This window comes from Phaenicophaeus curvirostris, chromosome Z (genome assembly GCF_032191515.1).
Source record: "Phaenicophaeus curvirostris isolate KB17595 chromosome Z, BPBGC_Pcur_1.0, whole genome shotgun sequence".
NCBI classification, from domain to species: Eukaryota; Metazoa; Chordata; class Aves; order Cuculiformes; family Cuculidae; genus Phaenicophaeus; species Phaenicophaeus curvirostris.
In genome coordinates, this window is record NC_091431.1 from 24,287,649 (window position 1) to 24,312,283 (window position 24,635).

General features: G+C 39.1%; 1 protein-coding gene across 2 annotated transcripts in view; it reads left to right on the forward strand.

The window, feature by feature from the left end:
- The window catches only part of LNPEP (leucyl and cystinyl aminopeptidase), a 61,465-nt gene that overhangs the window by 20,957 nt on the left and 15,873 nt on the right, over positions 1-24,635 (forward strand). The window contains exons 1-9 of one of the 2 annotated variants that reach the window (XM_069879974.1): positions 1,707-1,813; positions 4,620-5,460; positions 8,807-8,945; positions 12,736-12,867; positions 13,607-13,727; positions 14,414-14,568; positions 14,877-14,990; positions 16,966-17,097; positions 19,832-19,963. In XM_069879974.1, the coding sequence (XP_069736075.1) occupies positions 4,643-5,460; positions 8,807-8,945; positions 12,736-12,867; positions 13,607-13,727; positions 14,414-14,568; positions 14,877-14,990; positions 16,966-17,097; positions 19,832-19,963 (1,743 nt within the window). In that variant the 5' untranslated portion in view covers positions 1,707-1,813; positions 4,620-4,642. Of the gene's footprint in view, positions 1-1,706; positions 1,814-4,619; positions 5,461-8,806; positions 8,946-12,735; positions 12,868-13,606; positions 13,728-14,413; positions 14,569-14,876; positions 14,991-16,965; positions 17,098-19,831; positions 19,964-24,635 lie in introns of those variants that run through there. The other variant, XM_069879973.1, reaches the window with a different exon arrangement.

Below are 24,635 nucleotides of genomic sequence, written 5' to 3' on the forward strand. Positions count from 1 at the left end.
ACCACTTAGATATGGCTATGCTCGTAACAGGGGATGCAGTACATACAGCAAGCTTTTTGTACTATTGGTTTGTCCTGATGTAAACTGCATTTGGGTTTCATCCCTAAACATTTTGTCTTTTTTACGGAAAACAACAAACTGGGCTTTTTGTGGTCCCTTAATATTGTAATGATGAGACACGTTGCAGGAGGGCTTGGGGCATCTGCATTGCAGATCACGGCTCTAAAAAAAGTTTTCTAAAACCATTGATTTTGAGAGAATGTCCACCTGCCTTCACCTTTGCAGTATTAGGAGGATTTGCATTCTGAATTAGTCTGAGATGTAGTTTTTAAGCTCATAACTCTTTCTAAACTGTGAGTATTCACATTGTTCTCTGCTCAGTGTGGTGATAGATCACATATTGAGAAAGATGTTGAAAATCTCTAATTTTCAAATTACAAATTTGTGGAAGAATTCTGTGAAATTGTGTAAAATCACTTTTACGTGGGTGAGTTTAAGCAAAATGTTATTAGTGCTACTTAGGGAGTAATGAGCCTCAGTCCTTTGACTTTTTTTTACCTCCTTGTTCGCTATCATGCTAAGGTCATGTTTAGTAAACATTTAGATTTAAATTGCCATGCTTGATGACAGATAATGTTTGTAGTGTATTTTAGCAGCTCAGAACTTCCTTAATTGTGGATTAATGTGACCACGAATGCCTCTAGTGCACCTGTGGGCTCTGGCACGATAGTGGTAGTTCACTGGAACCGTGCAGCTTCTTTAGAGGTTAAGTTCCCTAGTCTTGCAGTGATAGCAATTTTTCCTGTGTCATATTTGGAATCTGAATTAATCTGCTTGAATATCTGAATTAATAGGTTTTTATTATGTTCTACAATGGGAATGTTTGCCTCTTGACAATACTTGTTGTTAGAGAAGACTGAAATATGATAGTTGCAGTTAGTTCCTCAGGCTACTGCTTATTCCTTATGGCTTGTTTCAGTTTAAGAATACCATTTTTTGTCCTTCCTGTGGGTGTTTTAGCTCATATTTTGTAGCTGCTCGTGGATTAAAACTGAAAGGTCACAACAGTCCGGTTCACATGAATGATAACTAACACTATCATATTATAAATTCCAGTAAACCATCAGGAAGCAAACAGTCTAGAGCTTATCTGAGTATCTAAAGATGTAAACGTGTTTGAAGTAGTTCATCTGCATAAAAACAGCCTGTCTTCCGTGCCTCCATAGATGTGTATGTTGGCATAAATAACTCCTTTTGGTTCTTTGTCTATGTGCTTTCCAGTGGAGAATAGTGTTTTGGTGGTGCCGTTGATCTTCAGTAAAGTTCCGATCTTACAGTTTTTCAGTATTACAGAACAACCGAGACTTTGCTTCCAATTTTGCAAATACTTCCATAGATATTGGTTTTAACTGGTATTTTCCTTGAATTAAATGTCTCTTAAGTGTAGAAGCTGTGAATTGCCTTGAAACTAACTTTTGTTTTAGCTTTTCTTTCTTAGTTTCTCTGCGATTTTTTTTTTTGTAGAATTCTTAATGACTGCAAATGTTATTAGTACCTGCATGGAGCTTTGAAAACATTAAAATGGTTAGCTTTAGAAGAAACTTATTAGAGAACTAGCTCTTGAAAAAGCAATGAGCAGCAGAGCTGATGAAACCTACTATCTGTCAGATTTATGCTCTTTGTCTTTCTCCTCCTTCCCTCTGCAGTGTCTCCCCTGTCTTCTGCCTCTTTTGCTGGCCATGCAGCAACACATGCCATGGCTGGGCTTGGAGCTGTGTACTGACTGGCCGCCACCTTTTGGAGTGGTTGAGATGTGAGTCTTAATACCTGCCTTTTCTACATAGCAGATATTGATTTGGGTGTCTTCCGCCAGCATCTGATTGTTTTGGGGTGGGATTGCTTTGAGACTTGAAGAAATTTGTCTTGAGTCTGTTTTCAAATTTGTTTGAAGCTAGTCAGCAGATTTGAAAAGCAACCAGCTAAGGGAGTAATCAAAAAGAATCTCTGCTTGAAGTGGTTCAGTGAATTCTTGATAAACTATCCTTGCATAAAGGAATTGTAATAGAGCTTCCGTTGCACAATACTTTTATCTTTCCACTTCTTTACTAGTTTGTCTGTAAGTTTTTGCTTGTAACAGCTTTCTGGCTGCTGCCTTTATGCTGTGAGAACTCCAGCACATGCTCCTATATAGAGACCTAGTGTTAGGCCACTGAACTGCAACCATACCCTGGAGGCTGGAACATGAGCACTCTACTGGGAAATTCCATTAAGGACAAATTTTTAGAAGCTGCTTTTGCCTGAAGGTTGGAGTAAATTATCTCCTGTAATCACTTACAATCTCAGGTATCCTATGACCCTGTTCCTAGGCAGAGCAGTGTGTTTGCAATGGAAGGAAGAGTGAGCATGTAGATCCAAATTCCAGAAACTCTTTGCTTTCATGTATCTTCATATTGCTTGTTCAGATTGACCAGGGTACCTTCCTTACCTTCCTCTTACTGACTTTTGTGGTGTAGGATTTTTTATTTTCCTTTTTATATATATTAGGGCCTTTGCAGACAAGGTCAAGGTTGATCTTTCTTAAAGTAACACTGCTTTTTTGTTTGAGATATGAGATGATGATTTGTGAAGCTGTTATTTGTCTCAAAGGTATCTGCATAGTCTTGTCAGTCTAACTGAAATAAATGGCAGGCAGGTACAGAGTTTTAATACACAGATATCGCACAAAAAGAAAAGCATTGTAAAAAGTGGGCTAGAATAAAAATTCTTGCTTCATCCTTTTCAGTGTTACGGATACTGATATAGTTTCCTGAGTTTTTGGCCTTGAAAGAGGAAGTCTTGATACATTTTAGAGTAAATGTTCATGAGTTTGGTATATCTGGTTTGAAAAGTTTCTTGCCATGTTTTCTTAAAGATGTTTCATTTTAACCTTTGAGAATTTCAACAGTACAGAAACCTGACTTGAAAAAGCGGAAAAAAACCCCTACTACTAAGCTGTAAATCTTCACCCTCCCAGTATCTTCCATTAGTCTGTTTCAACACTTGAAGTCTTGTCAAAAAGCTATATATAGATATATGCTTGGAATTATTGATGTAATTTATTTCTGTGTAATGTTATCCTCAGTTACTGGTTGGGAGCTTAGCAATATGGATAAACCCGGTAACATATCATTGGAACACTGATATTCTAGGCTGTGCATAGGATGTGAGAAAGTACTTTCTTGTCAGATGTTAATAAAAGTCAACCTACTTTTCAATATGTTTAGATCCAAAGAAAATTTATCTTTCTTATTCTGAAAATATACAATGTGGAGGATAGAAGCATTATGAGATTATTGTTCAGTTATCAATAGACTTTCATGTCTGAAAGAGACTAGGTTCAATTCTGAAGCCTTGCAGTTAGATCTGAGTTTTGTTTAGTTTCTTAGCTAGCAGCTGTGACAGGAGACTAATTCAAAGTAACTGTAATTTCAAGGCCTCAGAAAGTTGGTAGTGGGATTTCTTATTTTGGAGGGAGAGAAATTTCCATATAGATTGCTTTTCCATTTGAATTTTTTGTTCTCTAGACAACTGTGGCAGCTCAACAAAACCCAATCAACATTGTTTCTATGTTGTTTGTAGTGCTTTGGATTAAATACAGCATGAAAAATGTTCCTACCTCCTAAGTTAGCTACATTTTTGTGTCCATGTCCCATTCCCTATATATACTTCTTTCCAACAGTGTTTTTAATTTTTTCCACTTTCCACTGAGCAGATAAGATGAGCTGAAAGATAACCTTTTACATAAAGAGTTATAGTCATGACCAGAAGTTTGATTAAAATATAACTGCATGTAGAATATGAGCATATGCTTTTAAAACTTGGTAATATTTCTTCTTTTATGTTGAGTGATCCATTATCTATTAAGGACAAATTTTCTGGAGACAAATAGTCTGTTTGGTGCTGATTTAATTCCTTACCTGTATGGATTGTTTCAAGGGTTGTATGAGCTCAGTCTTTCATGAAGGTGTCGATCAGAACTGTAGTTTTTATATCACCATTTTTATGTGAGAAATATTTCTTTCTGTTTTCGGTGTGTGTATGAAAAAATGTAGCTTAAAAATGTCAAAAAGATATCTTACTTATGTAGTTGCCAACACATTGGCAGATTTTCTTCCCTATTAAAGAACTCAGTAACTAGAATATACAGAAACACATCTAGAAATGCATCGGCTGCCTGTGCTTTACTCTGCAATATAAAAAATATCACAACTTACCTAATTTAGCTGAATACAGATAGAGTTTACATGGTTTACTGGGGTAGAGGAAATGTAGTCAAGGCACTGACATCAGAGAAGTGGGAGTGCAATGCAGTGATATATCTCTGATCAATCCCCAGTTATGGTGCAAGACGTGATTGAGTATGCGCAACGGAAGCATCCTTTTGAAGCTATCGAACAAAAAAAAATTGGAGTGGGCAGAAGAGCACAGATATGTTGCTGGAAAGAAACCTGAGAGAAAATTGAAGAGCTCTTGATTGTGCTGTAGAAGTGTTTCTCATTCATTAATTCAGTAACTTATCTTTGAAGTATTATAATGATGCCTTTTGTTTATCTTGTAACGTACGGTCTTTTCTTTTTTAGATCAAATTCAGTTACCCAGGAATATGATTGAAAACAGCATGTTTGAAGAAGAGCCTGATGTTGTTGACTTGGCAAAAGAGCCTAGCTTACATCCCCTGGAGCCTGATGAAGTAGAATATGAACCAAGGAGCTCCCGACTCTTGGTGCGTGGCCTTGGAGAGCATGAGATGGATGATGATGAAGAGGATTACGAGTCATCAGCAAAATTGCTGGGGATGTCCTTCATGAATAGAAGCTCAGATCTCCGGAATAACATGTCTGTCTATAGGCAAAATCCAAGTGGATCATGTTTGGTGCCCTCTGTGAGGTCCATGGCAGTTTGCATAGTTGTTCTTGTGATTGCAGTTTCATTAATAGTAACACTTTATCTTCTTCCCAAATGTACCTTTACCAAAGAAGGCTGCCATAAAAAAAATCATACAATGGAACTAATATATCCATTGGCAACCAATGGAAAACTGTTTCCATGGGCAAAAGTCAGACTTCCTGGGGATGTTGTGCCACTGCATTATGAACTTGTTTTGCAGCCAAACCTAACTACTCTGAAATTTTCAGGCTCTGTGAAGATCATGGTTAACATCATCCAGGCAACTCGGAAGATTGTGCTTCACAGTTCAGGACTTAATATCACCAAGGCAACCCTTAGTTCAGCAGGAGGGCATCAAACAAAGCCAGTTGAATTCTTGGAATATCCATTGCATGACCAGATTGCAATCATGGCTCCTGAGGCTCTCCTTGTAGGCCAGAATTACACTGTCTACATAGAATATTCGTCTAATTTATCAGATACCTATTATGGCTTTTACAAAATTTCTTACAAGGACGAAAATTCTAAGCAAAGGTATGCCCATAGACGCCTGTCTTCTGTTGTGTCTGGATTGTGCTTTGATATTAGAAATAACAAGTATTACATTTTGTATTCGATGTTTCATCTAACTGATTCCTATTGAGCAAAATCAGTCTTCAGTAATCCTGAGTGATCTACCTTAAAAATGTCTTTGATGATTAAGTTCATTAAGTCAGGACTCAACTGATTCCATCAATTGAGTGTAGTACAGTTTTAAGTCACTATAGCATGGCTTTTTGTTTGTTTAATTTTTCTCTCTTTGAAAGTTTTTCCTGCATCTCTCATGACCCTGACTCTCAAGGCAGGAACTGGGGGAACAAAATCGCACCATCATAGAAGATGATCAGGTTTGAGACCATCTGAGGGACGTAAACATTCACAAGTCCATGAGACCAAATGACATGCATCCCTCAGTCCTAAGGGAACTGTGAAGGGAAGTGTTCATGCTTTTATTGATATATAACTGCCCATGCAGTTTCTGGAAATAGAGCAGTGCAGTAAATGAAAGATGGAAAGAAAAGTATGAGTCAGTCTGGGACCAGCTGAAAGGAAAGTAGTTTCGAAGTGCCACAAAACTGCTAAATAAAGACAAAAAACACTTACTGGCTTGTGCCAAGAAATGCTAAGGTCTAAAGCTTAAAATAAAAGGGAGGTGGTATGTTAAGGAAAAAGCAATAAAACCCGGTGTTATCAGTTACAAATCTTTGCAACAGCAAAGAGTTTGTTTGGATGTTCACTGAGTATTAATAAGTAGATTTTGTTTTCAGAAAAGGGAAGGCAGAACTTAGAATTAGTACCACCAACCTAAGCTTTTAGAGATTGACAATATAGACTTTAAATTATTCCCTGGGAAGAGAATTGTGCTGAGACTGTATTTATTTTCAGTTACCTCTATAAGGTCTACCCAGAGCCTTCTCTTCTCCAGTCTGAAGATCTGTTGTTTCAGGTTGTTAATGCTCCCTAAGCATTAACAACAGACATATTTAAATGAAAATTCTTTCATTTTTCTAAAATTTACTCACAGTTTGCTTTTAAAATTCCCTTTATCTAGATCCTGGTGGGTCTATGACGTAGTGTTGAACTGTAGGAAATAAGTTAGCTGCAACAGTTGTTTTCAAATACATTTGAAACTTGATGCATGCAGGTGAACTATGGAACAGTAAATTGGCTCTTGAGCTGGTCAGCAACCGAGATGAGGCAGGAATTCTCTTCTCTTTGATCTTTTTCCTATTGGTGCCCACACTAGGTAGTCTAGGAGGCTTTCTTTAAGACATCAAGACTTTTAAGAAATAAATTTGGGTTAAAGAGTTGTAGGTCTGTTTCAGTTTTCCTGCATCTCTAGTAAAAGTGCTTGTGTTTTATTGAGGTGCAAACATAGGTGATTGTACAGATCCCCCTACCTAATTTCTGTTGTTAAGCTTTTTATGTGAGAGTTATTCCTGAGCACATACTAAGACATTATAGTGTGTGCATGATCATTAGAGAGAACCTCTTGCGACTTTCAGAACTGCTGATAAGCTTCGGAAGTTTGTCATTATAAAATAAGTGCCACAAGTTGTCTTTGTGTTATGGAATGTTTTGGATAATAAAGAATCACAAAGGGTATGGGTACATCAGAAGAACATAATTACAAGTTGAAATGAGATAAAGCTAAGTATCCTACCACAAATACTAAAGACGTGTTACTATGAAGCAAGTGGTAGTAGGAAGATAGTAAGTGTAGAAGTCAGAAATCACTTGAATCGCTAGCCCCTTTTTGAAGTTTCATGGGTTTTCCTACTGTGATGCAGCTGAAGCTTTCTTTTCTCCTTATATTTACTGTAGTAGAAAGACAAAATGTTAGTGTTCACGGAGGAAAATAATGATCTGTCAGTAAGTTCTTGAGTGTTTGTCCCCCTTCAGTCGAGTGCTACCTGCTTTTGTCAGGAACAGGATGTGGCACATGCTTTAACTGTACACACTTCGGTAAATGCTTTTCAGATAACTGCTGATATCACGTCCATGGCCTCGCCTGCCTTTTCTATTTTGTCAGGCTTTGTCTCCGTATGCTTGATGTCACTGGTTTTACAAATATTGGGGGTTTGACAGCCTCTGTTGTAACTGCATGTATTGTATAAAATTCAAGCTATCAAGCTGCTTTTGCAAGAAAATGTCTATTCCAGTTTAGTTTTGTTTTCTTTAGAAGATTTTTTTATGTTGCTACGAAAACATTAAAGTTATCGGATGGCAAAATAACTCACTGTTGCCAGATGGAGGTTTAAGGAAAAAAAACGGACCTTATATATACTTTTATGGAGAACAGTTATTTATTAACTTTTTCTGTAAAATTTTGAGGTGAGGGATCAAAAGGAAAAGAAATTTAACTACACCAGCTTCAGGGTTGTTGATGAGGGGCCAGAGAAGAATAAGAAGTCAAAAGGAGGCATAGGGATTAATCTTGCGAAATGTCAGTAGTGTGCCTCTTCAGAAAAACTGTAGTTCCAAAAATGTTGGAGTCATGTTGCAGGAAAAAAAACCAACCTCAAAACAAACACATGAATAACTTGGTAGTAGGTTTAAACAAACAAACAACAAAACAAGAGTAATACAAAATGTTATTTTCTCTGTTGCTTAGCTCTAGTAAATACAAGACTTGTATTTGCAAACTTCTTGTTGAGCTCCCAGAGTTGTCTTGTGAGTCAGAATACAAGTCAGAGATCCTACCTAGGAAAGGATGTAATTTCTGTAGCTAGTTAGTGTCAAAATACTGGAAAAGGAATGTAGACTTCTCAGAATTTTTCCTGTGATATGACTAGCTGCTGGGTTAGGTACAAGACAGTGCATGAACTTACACAGAATCCATTTACTAGCCAGCAAAGGGAGCAGGTATACAGTTAGATGAAATGTGGGAACATCTTCAGGAGGAGGTACGACAATTAGATGAAGAAGCTTCTTTGTAGCCCCATCTGCTGCTGAAGTTTAAAAATTTTCATTTACTGGGCAGGTGCACTAGTTTAACTTCCAATCTCCTTTTAGTTCCCTTTTACTGGAAACTGATTGGCATATATTTTGGGGATTGATCTGTAGTTGTATTATTTCAGGTATATTCTTTTTTAAGAAAGAAAAAGTACAGCTAAGCAAGTTCATCCTCAAATAAACACATTCTTGGTGGTTTAAAAATTTTTTTGTTAATGAAACATTTACTAACTAACCCTATCTTTTACCATTCAGAAAGCTTCTTCCGTAACAAGCTCTTACAAGGTTTGGGGGAAGGGTATGTAAGTGACTGTTCTATCCCAAATAAACTAATGTTTGTCCTCTTTATAATTCTCAGTTTGCTCTTCTCTACTCTTCCCATTAGGTGGTTTGCAGCTACTCAGTTTGAACCTCTAGCAGCAAGATCTGCTTTTCCATGCTTTGATGAACCAGCATTTAAAGCCACTTTTTTAATCAAGATCAAAAGAGATGAGAAACTTACCACTCTGTCAAATATGCCAAAGGTACCTGCTTTTGTAGAGGAATTTTAGTACATAGGTAATCCGTTTAAGTGCTTTGTATTGTGTTTTTGCTGCATTAACATCCTTGGAATTGACTTGAACAGATAACTCTTGAACTGTATGATGTTACAATAAAACAACTATCTCTTTGTCAAAGACTTGAACTAAGTACCTTTGCGGAGAAAACAACTGTTCGATGCATTGCACAATGTAGGGTGTTATTGTAGGCACAGTTGAATGGCTGTGGAGGGATTCCTGTTGAATGTAAATAAATGATTATCTTGCAGGAGTTCTGTTGCGGGCTGCAGCGGTCTCAACAGTCCTTAAGATTGTGTTCTGAATTTTCGTATGCTTGCTGACTCTGCACATATGCAGAATACTGGAATATCTTTATCAATAGTCTTTGTAACTAGCAATAGTCCTTTGAAAGATAACACCTGATCATGAAGGATGTGTGTTTGAGCCTAAATGGGAGGGGGCAGGGTGTGAACAGAATCAACATCAAAATATGAATGAGGAATCTGAAGTTCCTTCAGCTAGATGTTTTCAGACAAAATCTTATAAGAAGCGTATCTGAATTTTATTGTGATGCTTTATACCATTAAACCTTTGGAGAAACCTTTATAGAAGCCTAATTCATTTAGGCAGACCAACAAGATTAACTTATTACCTAGTCAGCGTCTGAACGAGAACCTCTGTCATCAAAACATTATCACTATTCATCATGCAACAGAAACTCGTTACCATTAACATTGATCCAACCAGTAATGAAAAAAATTGCACCATTGTTGTTGGTGAGACATACGTGTATACAGTGCAGTTTGGGTTCCAGAAGGTTGTCATAAGTTCAGGTGCTGATGTAGCTACCCTTTTTTTTGAAAACCAGGCTAAAACCTGCAACTTTCAGAAATAATACAGTTTTCACAGTGCAGAAATATTTATGTTCCTGGATTTGTGGTGATTCTCAGCCATTACTTTAACAGGAATGCAGCACTTTATGCTATGTTCACACGTAAAAGCACTTTATTTGCTGATCTTTTCTTCACTGAAAGAAGAAACAGACTCTACTGGACAAATCTCTTGGTTTATGTAAACAAGAAAGATTACTCACTCACTTTCCTCTGCCAGGTGTTGGACAAGAGGCTAAGGCAACTTTCAACAATTTCCATAGTTCTTCATGTACAAAAAGTGAACTATGGTTTTCCATTGCTGCATGTGTGCAGCTGACGTTGCTGAGCTAATTGCATATAGTTGCTACAAGTCTATCCTATTGTTAAGTGTATGTTCCACAGATGCTCTGGAAGACACTTAGGATTTCTCTGAAATCCTAGATTGGCTTGTTTCCAGCTCTTCTGCTGCACCATGCTACCAGAGAATGTTCACTGCTACTCTAATCCCGATAGTCTCTTCATTCTCTTGCTCATCTCTGATGACATCATTATAGAGAAGATGGGAAAGGATATTCTGAGTCATTTTATATCCCTGTTATTAGAGACAGAATTACCTGGTATACCTCTGGAATCTTGCTTCTTGGTTGCCAGCTTGACAGATAGGGATTGGCGGATGAAGTGAAGGCAAAGTAACCATAAACTCTTCTTTGTTGTCATTGTGGTTGTCTATTGAAGGAAAATGGTTGGGGACACTTCAAGATCTTGAAGGAGTGCGTTTCCAGGGGTTACTACGTGCTGCTATTTTGGTATCAATTGCCTGCCCACTGTTCTTTAGTGTGCTTGTTAATGCTTATTGTGGTAGTTGACTTCAGGAGAGTAAGCAAGGGCACTCAGAGTAGCAGCAGGCATACGTACTTCAGGTTTTTCCCCTGCCACATGTGGTTGTGCAGCACGTATAGCTGCCTTCTTCAGTAAAAGCTTTGTTGAGTCAATCTAGCCTCTCCATCACCTTCCTTACTTTCTCCTACAATTTCACTTAGATTGCATGTCTTTTGTGCAAGGTGTTTATGCAGCTTTTCATGAAGAGGAGGAAGTTACCTGGGAAACTACTGCATACGTTGTGAGGTTTCATATAATATCTTCATGCAAACTGTGCAAGTGAGTTACTTGATGCAGTGGACAGTGAACATCAGTAGATGTGACAAGGGTTTTCATAAACCTTCGTGTGAGAATCTGCAGAGAAGTTACTTGGAGCTCAAACTGTGGTGTTGTGATTTTACCTAAGTGATCTAAACAGCATTCATGAAAGGGCAACTCTGAATTTCTAGTTTGGTGAGTTATTATTTGTTCCCCAAGAATCTTCCTGTTACTAGTCTAGAGCTGACTCTCATGCCTCGGGTCATGCAAGTTGAATCTGGAAATAACAGATTGAAACTTGCCTAAGTCTAGCATACTCCTATAACTCCTGCCTTGCATTGGCAGTCCTACAAAGCATGTTAGTGGCTCTGTGCTTAGGAAGGAGCTGCTACCTGCTCAACAAAGTATAAAGTAGCTCTTTTGGTGCTGCCTGTGGATACTGAAGTTGTGTACTTTAAGTGTGTGCAGCAGGAGGAGTCATCCGCAGGGAGAAAACATGCTGATGAGCTGCTTTTACTGTAAGGCATTTTTCCTTCCTCTTTACTTCAGGACCTATGTAAGTTTCTAGCTTTTCTTGCTGCAGAGTAGCATTGATTGCACTGCTCATTTTCCAAGGAGATAGAAGGCCGTTTGAAAAATGAACACTTGGGAGATGTGACTTCGTAACCATTCTGCTTGCAGTGAAGAATGCACATTTGTATAATCTTAAACATTGATTTTATGTATTTTCTCTATTGTTTCCACAGCTGTTCCTGTACTGTATAGAAAAACATTTTTTTACTACCCATCTTTCTATACATAGAATTGTTCTTCCAATGATTTGTGCCACATCTGCATTATGACTTCTCTTTTAAATTATGTGGTTCCTCTTGCACTTTTATGGTTTTGATTCTCACTACTGTTTGTCATACCACTTGAATTACGTTTAGATCTGCTTCTTCCTCTTCTGCCTTGCATACCACTTGTCTAATTTGTGAAGTTTCAGATGGCATATACACTGCCATCCCTGTCTCCAGATCTTTACTATTCTACACTTAACTTGTTTTAAACATTTCACTTTATTATTGTCTATGAAGGACTCTACAGAAAAGCACTTCAAGGCATATAGCATGCCTTCCCAGGACTAATGTTAAAGAAAAACTTATGTACTGAAAATATTTTAAAATACACCGTGGTATCTTACTTCAGAAGACTAAGCAGACAGTTACTTTTGGCAGTGTGTGTTTACAGTGGGCACGTTTTTGCTTTGAAGCAACTGTATGTTTTCTTTACTTTTTAAAATGCAGTCTCTTTTGATTTGTAAGGTTATGTGTGAGGGGCTTTTTTGTTCTATTGTTTTAGTGAGTATGTCTAATTTGTCTTTTGCTAGAAGCTAGGTAATGTTTAACTTGTGCAATGCCAGTATTTTTAGTAGGCTATGCTGAACTATGTCTCTGATCTAGCCTAAAATTCTCTTGAATTATACTGGGGTGTGAACTAAATTAGATTTATGGTTTTACCAGCAATGCAGTTGTCTGTTAACACTTAATAATAAAAGTTTGACAAATAATTTTGGAGTATATAGGCGTAAATGTTCTATGTCGCTTTCAGTTTTTATGCCATGAGTAGGTTGTGAGTGTAATCTGCCCCACTGAAATACAACTGAAATATAAAGATGTTCTGCAGGTTTGCTTATAAATTCTTCCTAGAGATTATATTAACATTTATTCCTTGCATGTCTTTTCATGTTCTTTTCTCTGCCTTAAATGTTTTCCTTTTACCTGCAGAAAGCCACTACTCCTGTGATAAGTGGAATTGTTCAAGATGAGTTTTTTGTGAGTTTGAAGATGAGCACCTACCTAGTAGCCTTTGTTGTTGCAGACTTGAAAAATATCAGTAAGGAAACAAATGGAAGTCTGGTATGTTTGTTCCACTTTAAGTTCTCCTTCACCCCTTCCAAGCCAACAAGCCAACCACAACAAATCCAAAAATATCCCCAAACCAACAAGCAAGCTGTCTCTCTTTAAATTTATTTATTTATTTTCTTGCCTTTCTCATACTCATCATAGGTAGGAAACAAAAGCCATATGCTGTAGGTTGGACTGACTTCTTTTCTTGATATAGCCACTTCAGCATGCATAGAGGGAGATTGTAACCTCTCAGATTTTGAGTGCTTCTTACATCATGTCTAATGTGGCCATACCTAAGACAGGGAAATTGATGGACTCTGCCAGTTATTATTTCTTGAGATAATTTCTTGCACATGATACTAGTGTTATCATACTGATAGCCTAAACCTATAAATGAATTGAGGTATGTAGATATGCTCACTTAATACTACACACTCATGAGGGAATAAAAAAGGAAATGGATCAATTTCCATTCATGTAAACCCTTCTTGAACACCTTTCTTAAAGCTGTCAGCCTTGAATTGCTTTTGCATACAGATTGGTCAATTGGATTGTCTGTATTTTGACTAGTGAATAATGTCTGTTAAAAAAAATAAACTCATTGACAGCTTCATAATTCGTGTTTGTAACTTATATGTGTACACCCAAAGCACTGTCCTATTTGTTTCAAGAATGTTTGCCAGCTCCTCTTCTACTTCCAAAGCTTTGTTAGCTGTATGTTTCTAAATCTTTTCTCTATTTGGACTAGGTATCAGTGTATGCCGTACCACGGCATCTAAACCAAGTTGGGTATGCCCTGAACACAGCCATGAAACTTCTGGAATTTTATGAAAAGTACTTTTTAATAAACTACCCTCTTGAAAAATTAGGTAAGTTCTTTTGAACTTTTTTTTTTAAACAGAAGAAAAAGAAGCCATAATCATTTCTCAAAAATGCAGGGGAACTTCTGTTCTGAAAAGGTGTGCTTAAAAAAATATACCATAAAGCATCTGTGAAATAAAATTCCCCTAAAATTATCTTAAAAATGATTAAATGCTTGACTGAGCATGAGTATTAAGTGATTCCAATGCTGAATTTTTTTTTGTGAGCTATTGACACTGTTGTTTATACTTTTACATGACATCAAAGAAGTATTTAGTTGTAAATTTAACATTATGTCCATTAGTAAGAAAATAAGAATTCTCAGTCTTTGAACTATTTTCACCAGTGCAAAATTTGCAGCCTGGCTTCTCTGCATATATTAGCTTGACTGGAAAAATAATGAAATACAGTCTTCTAAGACATCTCTTTTAAGTAGAGGCAGCCCCATTTCCTCATTACTTCTATGCTAGCTCTATGGCAGTGTTTGTGTAGTACTTTATCTGTGTAGGAGTACTGCTAACAAAACATGGCTATAAGTCTACAGGACATCTGTGATTGAGATGTGGAGCAGATGTCCACACCACAGGATTTAAATAATGAGGTTTTCGGGGATTATGTAATAGAATAAGTAGACTTGAAATACAGAATTGCTTTAACTAGCAGTTTTCAAAAGCTTCTTCCATATCTTTTCCAGATCTGGTGGCAATCCCTGATTTTCAGTCCGGTGCAATGGAAAACTGGGGCTTGATCACCTTCCGAGAAACAACACTCTTGTTTGACAGCAATACTTCTTCAGCAAGGGATAAAAAGTTAATAACTGCAGTGATAGCACATGAGCTTGCCCATCAGGTACTAGGCTTGGAGAGATCATTAATCTTCATTCTTTCTTTTTTTTTTTCCTAAAATGGGACTCTGAACTTAAATTGACCCCTGTTCACTGTGACTAGGCTGTGCATTGTAACTATTCAGAATATCAGTGAAGATATTTACTGCAGTACAATAGTAAGTGGAACTCTGTTGTGGTGTACTTAGGGAGCTGTTCATGCAAAAGCATTACTGTGGTTTTGACTGAGCCACAAGGTAAATCTGAGGATGGATGTTACTGTACTAATTTAATTTTATTTCTGAAAAATAATGACATTTTTCATCTTTCACAGTGGTTTGGCAATCTAGTAACTATGGAATGGTGGAATGATCTCTGGCTGAATGAGGGATTTGCCACTTTTATGGAGTACTTTGCCATGGAAGAGATTTTTCCAGAATTACATTCAGTAAGTACTTTCTGTAACTACACCTACCAGACCTTCACTAAGATCTGTTTTTTAGTGCTGACCATAAAGAACTGATACTTATAAACTTATACGGAAATTCATTTTGGACATCATTGAGAGGCTTTACTTGGACAACTTCTTTGTATTGGAAATGGTTTGGAGCAGGGGCAGCTTTAGGGAGGGTACATCAGTTTTGTTGTTATGTTTTTATATTTTGCTAGTAGTATTCTGTGCAAAATACCAGATCTTAGAAGGTGCAGGTGTCTATATATCAAATTTAAGTCTTTTTACAGAAAGTCCAGGCGTGTTGTTGACCGAGTTAGTCTGTCTCTACTTTTCCTATTAGACTTTGAAGCACAGGAGCTTTAAGTTACTAAAGATGCCTGGAGTAATTTCTTGTCTTTCCACGGTTGTGTTACTTGCTTGTGTCTGAATCAGTTTGGGATTCACAGATCAGGGGACTTGGAATAAAAGCGTCATATTGTCCAACCCACTGGATTCTGATAGCATTGAGTTACACTAGTGGCACAAAGCACTGCTCCCACAGGCATTTCTGTTTACACGTATGACTGAAGGGTAGAACCTTTTTAGTGTAATAACTGAGTGGTCATTTAGAAACTCACTCGGGTACTGAGTGACCTAGCTTCTCAGACTCTGGAAAAAAATGAAGGATTCAAACTTGATCTTCCTCTCTAAGGAAGGAATACCAGCTACTACTGTAAAGCATCCCTGTCACTGAATGCAATCAGAGAAACAAAGATTAGTGGAACTAATAGGAAGGAGCAGTGGAGAGACCAGTATACTTCCGGAAGTATTTATATGGTTTGCATTAGTCATGGGATTAAAAACCTGACATGTAATGACTGTTTCCTACTTGCTGGTGGTGTTCTCAGCATTCTGACCAAGTGTGAGTTTTGAGTTCTTAATTCACCGTTGTTACTGCAAATGAAATTTGGGTTGCTAACTTGATTCATTAGAATTATTTCTTGGAACTAGGTGTTTAAAAAGTTTTTCATTTGCCCTGACTTGGTTGTTGAGTTTCATGACCACTGATAGTATGTTTGTATAGCTTGTTGAATGTGTGTGTGGTGAGGGAAGGACACAAAAATAATCTAATGTTTTAGCAAGGGCACAGCTAACACTTGTATACTTCTTTCTGAAAGGTGCCTGACAATGTGCCTTCATCAATATCTCTGTTCACCACTTGGTGGTGCCAAAATGTGTTTTGGTAAAAATAAAAATAATAATGATAAAAAAAAATTCAGGCTATAAACTTACGCATTCAAGAAGAATAGCTTTAAAATTATAAACTTTATAGGATATCAAGGGTATCTTTATCATATGGTATACAGGTCTTTTTTTTTCTTTTTCGTGTAACACTGGCATATAGAAGAAACTGTATAGAGAATGGTTGTTTGTTCAAGTCTCAATGAAATTAAATGAACAAATACCAGTACAGTCGTCTTTTCAGTATTTGAGGCTGTCCCATTCTATTAACAATGTATTACGTTCAGATTTCTTTATTCTGCAAGAGACTTTGGTTCTAGGATTACTAGGTTACATTCACAAAAAACATCACTGTAGTGAATAATTTCCTTAGATTTCATCCTTTAATATTGAAGCATACTAAAGAAGTCATGTGTTTGTAGTCCCTTCTTCCAGTGAAATGGCATATGTTTATTTAGTAAGTACGTTTATATCCTCTAGTGCCAATGATGCATTTACCTGAGACAGGAACTTAAGGATCTGGATCATGATATGAACTCAAGAGTGAGATTGTGCTGCTAAAATGTGGCAATGGAAGAGCAGATTTTACAGATGCTATACTGACAATTCTTCAAACGTCTCCAGTGGTAGGAGGGCAAGCAGTGGTATGTTAGACCAATGGAAGACCAAAGTAGAGACAACTCTTACTGGTTTGCTTACTGTATATATGTTTTAGATTCTAAAACACTTAAAAATGTTTCTCTTCTAGGATGAAGATTTCCTTAATTTAATTTTCAAGGCTATGATGAAGGATTCCTTGAATTCTTCACATGCGGTCTCCTCTGCTGTTCAGTCTTCAGAGCAGATTGAAGAAATGTTTGATGCACTTTCTTACATCAAGGTAACTTTAAAAATATTCGGAAATATTTGGAAAGTGGCATTAAGTTTTAAATACATGACTGTGGAATCGTGTAAGGAGGCATTTTTAGGGGCTAATTTATACCTAGCACATACAACGTAGGATCTTTCATTAGTGTTATTGAGCATCTAAATAGGTTTTAATTAGAAAAAGATTATGTATGTGTATTTATGTCCTTACTTAACATCCTTTTGCTTGGTGCATGCTTTAGCCCAAAGTGCAATAGTCCTGAAGATGCAAGAGGGAACCCAGTATGCAAAACAAAATACCCTGTTAGACATATATTCTTTTTCTGATAGCAGACTGTAACAAGTTCTTAAAAAAAGAGCAAAACAAGGCATTTACTGAAGCAGTTGCTCTTCTTTGTAGTCTCTCATTTTTTAAAAAATGGTATTTTAGAGACTTCCTGAGCTGGGGACTTGCATCTGCATATGCTGATTGCCTGCAACTTGATCATATCTGAAGTCTAGTGAGGGTTGTGTCCGAGGTTTAGCTTTTTAAAGCTTTGCAATGCCTCACTTGAAAATGCAGGAGAGAGTAAATATCTGTATTTGCCACGTTTTTACTCACATTGTCTCAAGTTTTAGATGCTATGTCTCATGATTTTGGTAGTATTTGAGGAAAGCCTTTTATGTCTTTTGGATTAACAGCCATTTTTGTTCATCAGTATCTGTGTATTCTTGTACTTTCATCTAATAAGAAACTATGGGAACGGCTAGAGCTTACTAGAAAACAGTTGAACGGTACGTCTTTCTCTGCTTAGTGGAATGCTGTCTTGGTTTGTATCCTCTGATTTCTTTTTGTAAGTCTCAGCTGGTCATCCTGTGTTGTCTGGCATCCTTGAGTAGTCAGAGATGCCAGGTAGATCTACAATAGTGGTGTGCTTATGTTTATTTTGGTCTCTGTTTTCCAAACTACGAGGAGCAAGATGTGTGATTTTCACCTTCCCTTCATTGTGAAATTGGTTTGGTTGCTCTCCTGAAGCTGTATATCAAAAGGCATGACTGTTTCATGCTTCAGAGTTTCTGTCTCGAGTAATACCCCTTTTTTTGTGAGCTTCTGTAAGCTATGTGTCATGCATCATCGTGTCTGTAGCCAACTAAAATCAGAGATAACAATTCTGTCACTCTTTGCCTGATCAAAACTCTATGCAATTTTAATGGAAATATTCCATAAATGATTGGGCTGGAATTTCAGTCACTTAGTAAAGCATTACATTTGGAGAATTTCTTTATTATTTTATTGCTACTAGTAAGAATGTGCACCTTCTGAAGAGAAGAAATGTGGCAACCTGCATCTTTGTGTTTAGGTGGTAACCAAATTATGTTTTGCCCTCAAATTGTCAGAAACAGTTTTTTCCGATCTGCTTTTTATGTTTCAGGAGCTTTTATTGCATAGCTCTTCATTCATGCTTGCAGTTTTCATATTCCAGTACTCCTACATCTTAGCTAACAATTTAGTAGTTTTAGCAATTTGAGTGGGAAGACGCTTGCAACATGGTCTCTAATCAGATAAGGAGGATGGGCTTGTTATTGAATTGTACAATTTCTACATTTAGCATGGTTGTTTTGCAGACTGTCAGTAAACCTGACACTTAAGAGTGGGTCAGAAATCCACCTGCAACAACAGAATGTTTGGAAGGATATGACTGTAAAGAAACAACGTAGTAGAGTTCTAGGTTAGGTGTGGAAGATTCCAAGAGATGAAATTATGACCATATTATTAAAAACTGCAGAAAGACTTAGTCCTGCAGTTTCGTGAAAAATCAGATTAACCAGGCAGTCTTCAGTTTCAGGCAAGATCTTACTTAAATTCAAAAACTTGAGTTTAGAATGTGTAAGAAATATACATGCTTTCATTAAAATCTTCCTTTTATTTTTTCTTGATCCTTTCTCAGTAGTAGTACTAAAAAATGGAAAGTGCACCTTTAAACATTCCTTGATCTAGGTCTGCTCATCGGCTTTTGGTTTTGTAGTATGGAAGTCTTCAGGCAATTTATTAGTGGCTTAACACAGACACATCTCTATGGAAGGAAAATTACTTTCAGCTATGTTTAAAAAAGCCAAAAGACAACACCTTTCTGTCAGTGGATTCATGGCCACTTTGATGCTAAAGCTACTCAATTACTGCCTTTTTTAGCAAAAAATGGCTGTATTTAAATGCTGTCAAAATTCACTTGTGCTTCTACAGTCAATTCCAGCCTACTAAGTATGTCTCATCTTTTTCCTGTAATTTTAGGTTTTTGATATAACTGCAGATCATCTGACTGTTAAACACTGTCTCACAAGTGCAGTTCTGTACCATACAGAACAGTATTGCTAGTGATTAAGGACAGCCAGCTGAGACTTATCAGTACCAAGGCAATATTTTTGAGATTATGTTAACTGGTGAAAAATGTCAAGCTGTATTAGCATGTCTTTTAACTATATTTTGAGCCTTTGAAATATTAAGAAGTATTTCTTCCAAAGCAACTGGGAAAAAAATTCAAGCTGTGTTAGCTTTTTTGTAATTATATTTGGACTTTATGAAATATTAAAAACTATTCTTTTCAAGGCAGTTGAGTGTTAAGGAACTCATTCAAATGATATCATTTGGGATAAAATCTGCCAGCATCTGAGGTATTCTTGCACTATGAAAGAACTACAGTATAAATATGCTTCCACAACTTCTGTAACTTTCATTTACCAGTTCTTTTTCTTTTTGTTTCTTCTTAAAGGGGGCTTCACTTCTTATGATGCTGAAGCACTATCTCACTAAGGATGTTTTCCAAGCTGGCATTGAGGTATACTTGCATAATCACAACTATGGATCTGCCAACAGTGATGACTTGTGGGATAGCATGAATGAGGTATCTGTCTTAAATATGCTATTCTTGCTTTTTCGCTTCTCTGGATGTTGTAAATTTTGACTTACTTCCTTGCTTATGAGAGAAATACGGTAATGCACTAAGTCTCTGAAATACATGTGAAGTTCCCTCACAGAAGTTTAGTGCTAAGCAGAGCAGAATACTATTATAACTTAAAATCATAGCATCACTAGGTTGGAAAAGACCTTTGAGATCGAGTCCAACTGTACCTGTCCACTACTAAATAATATCGCTAATACTTCATCTGCCTGTCTTTTAAGTGCCTCCAGGGATGGTGACACAACCACCTCCTTGGGCAGCCTGTGCCAGTGCCTGATAACCCTTTTGGTGAAGAAACTTTTCCTAATGCCCAAACTGAACCTCCCCGGCACAACTTGAGGCCATTTCCTCTCACCCTATCACCTATCACTTGGGAGAAGAGACCAACAGCCATCTCTCTACAACCTCCTTTCCAATAGTTGTAGACAAAGATAAATTCTCCCCTCAACCTCCTGTTCTCTAGGCTAATCAACCACAGTTGCCTCAGCAGCTCCTCAAAGGGCTTGTTCTCCAGCCCCTTCACCAGCTTTGTTGTCCTTCTCTGGACACGCTCCAGGACCTCAGTGACTTTCTTGTAGTGAGGGGCCCAAAACTGAACACAATATTCGAGGTACAGTCTCACCAGTGATGAGTACAGGAGCGCAATCACTTCTCTGGTCCTGGTGGCCACACTGTTTCTGGTTCAGGCCAAGATACTCATGGCCGCCTTGGCTACCTGGGCACACTACTGGCTCATGTTCAGTCGGCTGTCAACCAACACCTCCATGTCCTACTCCTCCAGGCAGCTCTCCATCCACTCTTCCCCCAGGCCTGTAGCGCTGCACAGGGTAGTTCTGTCCCAGGTGCAGAACTCTATACTTGGCCTTGTTAAACCTCATCCTGTTGGTCTCAGCCTGTTGATGCAGCCTGTTCAGATCCTGCTGTAGAGCCTCCCTGCCCTCAAGCAGATCTACACTTCCTCCCAGCTTAGTGTCACCTGCAAACTCACTAAGGGTACATTCAATCCATATCTTCAATAAAGATATTGAGTAGAACTGGACCCAGCACTGAGCCCTGGAGAACACCACTTGTGACCAGGCTCCAGCTGGATTCAACTCCAGGCAGAGGGTGCACCTGTCCAGGCCAGTGGCAGCCAAATGGTGTCAAAGGCTTTACTGAAGTCCAGTATATCCACAACCTTTCCGTCATCCATTAAGTGGGTCACTTTGTCATAGAAAGAGGTCAGGTTAGTTTGGCAGGACCTGCCTTTCATAAACTCACGTTGACTGGGCTTAATCACCTCATTGTGTTCGATGTGCTGTGTGGTAGCACTCAAGATGACCTGCTCTATGACCTTCCCTGGCACCTGTAGCTTCCTGGATTCTTCCTCTGACCTTTCTTGTAAGAGTTGCAGACTCACTGCTCATATTTTGGGTTTGTTGGGGAGTCTGTGGAGTTGATGTTAGTAAAGGTCTTGCTTCCCAGCAGGCTTTAAGTGTCTCAGTATATTTTTCTCATAACTAGAAGGAATATTTTTCATGATGGGCAAGGTGATGTTTGCAGTGTTCACCAGGCACTTAGATAACGTCATGTTCTTTGTTTCTAAGGCTGGCAGTCTGACACGAGCTGATTCTTCTGTGGCTAAACCTCAGCCTTTGTCTCAACTCAGCCAAAGGCAAATGGAGGTCTTTAAGGGACGGGTGGACGAGGCACTGAAGAACATGGTTTAGTGTTTGATAGGAATGGTTGGACTCGATGATCAGGTGGGTCTCTTCCAACCTGGTGATTCTATGATTTGCCCATCTGCAGTCAAGTGGAACTTCTTGAGTCAGCCAGGACTGCTGGTGGATGATGGAAAGGGTTGTGGCAAGCACGTCTGCCACCTGCTTTAATACCCTCAGGTGGATCCCATCTGGCCCCATAGACTTATGAGTGCCTAATTGGCTGAGCAGGTCTCTAAACATTTCCTCTTGGATCATCAGAGCTTTGTTCTGCTCTCCATCCCTGTCTTCTGTCTCAGGAGGGCGAGTACTCGGGGAGCATCTTACTTTACTATTAAAGACTGAGGCAAAGAAGGCATTAAGTACCTGACCCTCATCCTTTGTCACTATTGTTCCCCCTGCATCTAGTAAAGGATGGCGATTCTCCTTCACCCTCCTTTTGTTGTTAATGAATTTGTAGAAATATTTTTTTATCGTCTTTTACAGAATTGGCCAATCTAAGCTCTAGCTGGGCTTTAGCCCTTCTGATTTCCTCTCTGCATGATCTCACTTCATTGTTGTAGTCCTTCTGAGATGCCTGCCCCTTCTTCCAAAGCTCATGGGCTTTCCTCTTTTTCTGAGACTCACGCAAGGCTCTCTGCTCAGTCAAGTTGGTTTTCTTCCCCTCTGGCTCATTTTCCACCACACGGGGTTGATGGGCTCTTGTGCCACCAGGATTTCCTTCTTGAAGAGCATCCAGCCTTCTTGGCTTCACTGTGCCCCGGTGTGTCCTCCAAACATTGCATCTCCCACAAGGCCTTCTCTGTTCACAAACAGCAGGTCCAGCAGGGCACCTTCCATAGTTGACTCACTCACTAGTTGTGTCAGGAAGTTGTCTTTCACACGTGCCAGGAATCTCCTAGACTATTTTCCTTCTGCTGTGCGATACTTCCAGCAGACATCTGGTAAGTTGAAGTCTCCCACAGGGACACAGGCTAGCAATCATGAGACTTTACCCAGTTGCCTGTAGAAAATCTCATCAGTCTTTTCTTCCTGGCAGGGTGGGCTGTAACAGACTCCCACCATGATATCTGCTTTGTTAGGTGCTCTGCTGATTTTTACTGATAGACACTCAACCGTATCAGTCACCATCATTGAGCTCAAGGCAGTCAAAGCACTCTCTAACATAGAGGGCTACCCAGCTACCTCTGCTTCCTTGCCTGTCCTGCTTGAAGAATTTATAGCCAACCGTAGCAGCACTCTAGTTATGTAAGTCATCCCACCATGTTTCTGTGATGGCAATTATATTAGTTTTCTTGCCTTAAAATTACTTCTAGTTCCTCCTATTTGTTGCCCCTGCTGTGTGTACCACATCCTTGGACAGCAAGCCTGGTGCTGCAAAGGCCAGCCCATGATCAAGGAACCCAGAGTTATGTTCCTCGTACCAGATTTGGAGCCAGTTAATTATTTCCTAGGTCTTTCTACTCCTTCCCTCGTCATTCCCTGTAGTAGGAATGACAGAGTAGAACACTACCTGTGCACTCAATCCCTTCACCATAAATCCCAAGGCCCTGAAGCCCCTTTTAATTGTCCTCAGGTTTCTTGTTGGGATTTTGTTGCTGCCTTCTTGGAAAGTCAATAGAGGATAATAATCTGTGGGCCTGACCAAGGTTGGAAGTTTTATTTCTAGATCTCTAACCACAGCCCCAGGTAGGCAGAAGTAAACTTCCTATGTAGTTGGTCCAGTCTACAGATGGGGCCTTCTGTTCCCTTCAGAAGGGAGTTCTCTATGACAGTGACTCATATTTTCTTCTTAACAGAGGCTGTTTTGATGGACGGCTTAGGGTATCTTAACCTGGGGAACATTTCTAGGCTGTGAGAAGCGTTGTCCTTGCTGGGGTTTGGTTCCACTTGCAGAGCTTCATATCTGTTGTGCAGGGGAACCTGGGAGGCTGAGATTGGCACAGAGGAGACATGCCTGTTGTGCTGGACAGGAACCTGCTGCCATTCCCCTCCATCTTCTGAATTTCTCTTCCCAGCTGAATGGAGAGAGGATGGGGAGTCCTCTGTTGCACTAGGCATGCCTGCCTGATGGGTCTGAGACAGGGAGTGTAGTGGTCAATCTCCTTCTAACACTCCCTGATGGTCCTCAGCCTGCTCACCTCCTCCCTGAGTTCTGTCACCAAGCGGAGGAGTTCCTGCACCTGAGCACCACTCCCACAGGTGAATTCCCCACCGGTGTCCAATACCAGTGCAAAAGGGGGTACACCTTGCAGCCCAGCATCTGGGTGGCAGCGTGCACCCACTGGGGCTCTGTCTGGGAGGCTGCATCAGTCACAGCTGATGCAGCTGATGCAGAACTTGGAGAAGCCTTAATTTTCTGCTGAGTGGACACCATGGTTTCCTAGACCTTCTGGCCAAGCTCCAGTGCCCTCCTTGTGTGAACTGCCCAGGCAAACTGTCATGCTGTGATTTTCTGACATGCCCCACACCTGTTTGCCTACTCGTGCTCACAGCACTCCAGTTGCTGCCTAGGGGCTGTTTAAATCTCCTGCAGCTGCTTCCAGGAATGCCTCCCCCATGTCAGCCACCACATGGCAGCTGCTGCTTCAGAAGTCAGGAGCCACCCACCTCTAGCTCCCTCCTGGGTGTCCCTCATTCCACAAAGCAACACAGAGCACCTTTTTGCCTTGATCTAGCCACAGAACTTACTAACCCTGCTGCTAATTCTCAACAATTAACATGAACTAAACTTAATGTTTAGTTTTGGTTCTTGGCATCTGCCTCATGATATTTGAACTTCTGCTCAAGTGGGGCTGTAAATTTGTGTGTTTAGTCATTCATAGCCACTAGTTTGCCAGCTAGTGATGGATTATTACTGATATTAGACGGTGACTCTCTCAAGACAGAGAAGTCTCCCGGTTGATTACAATGAA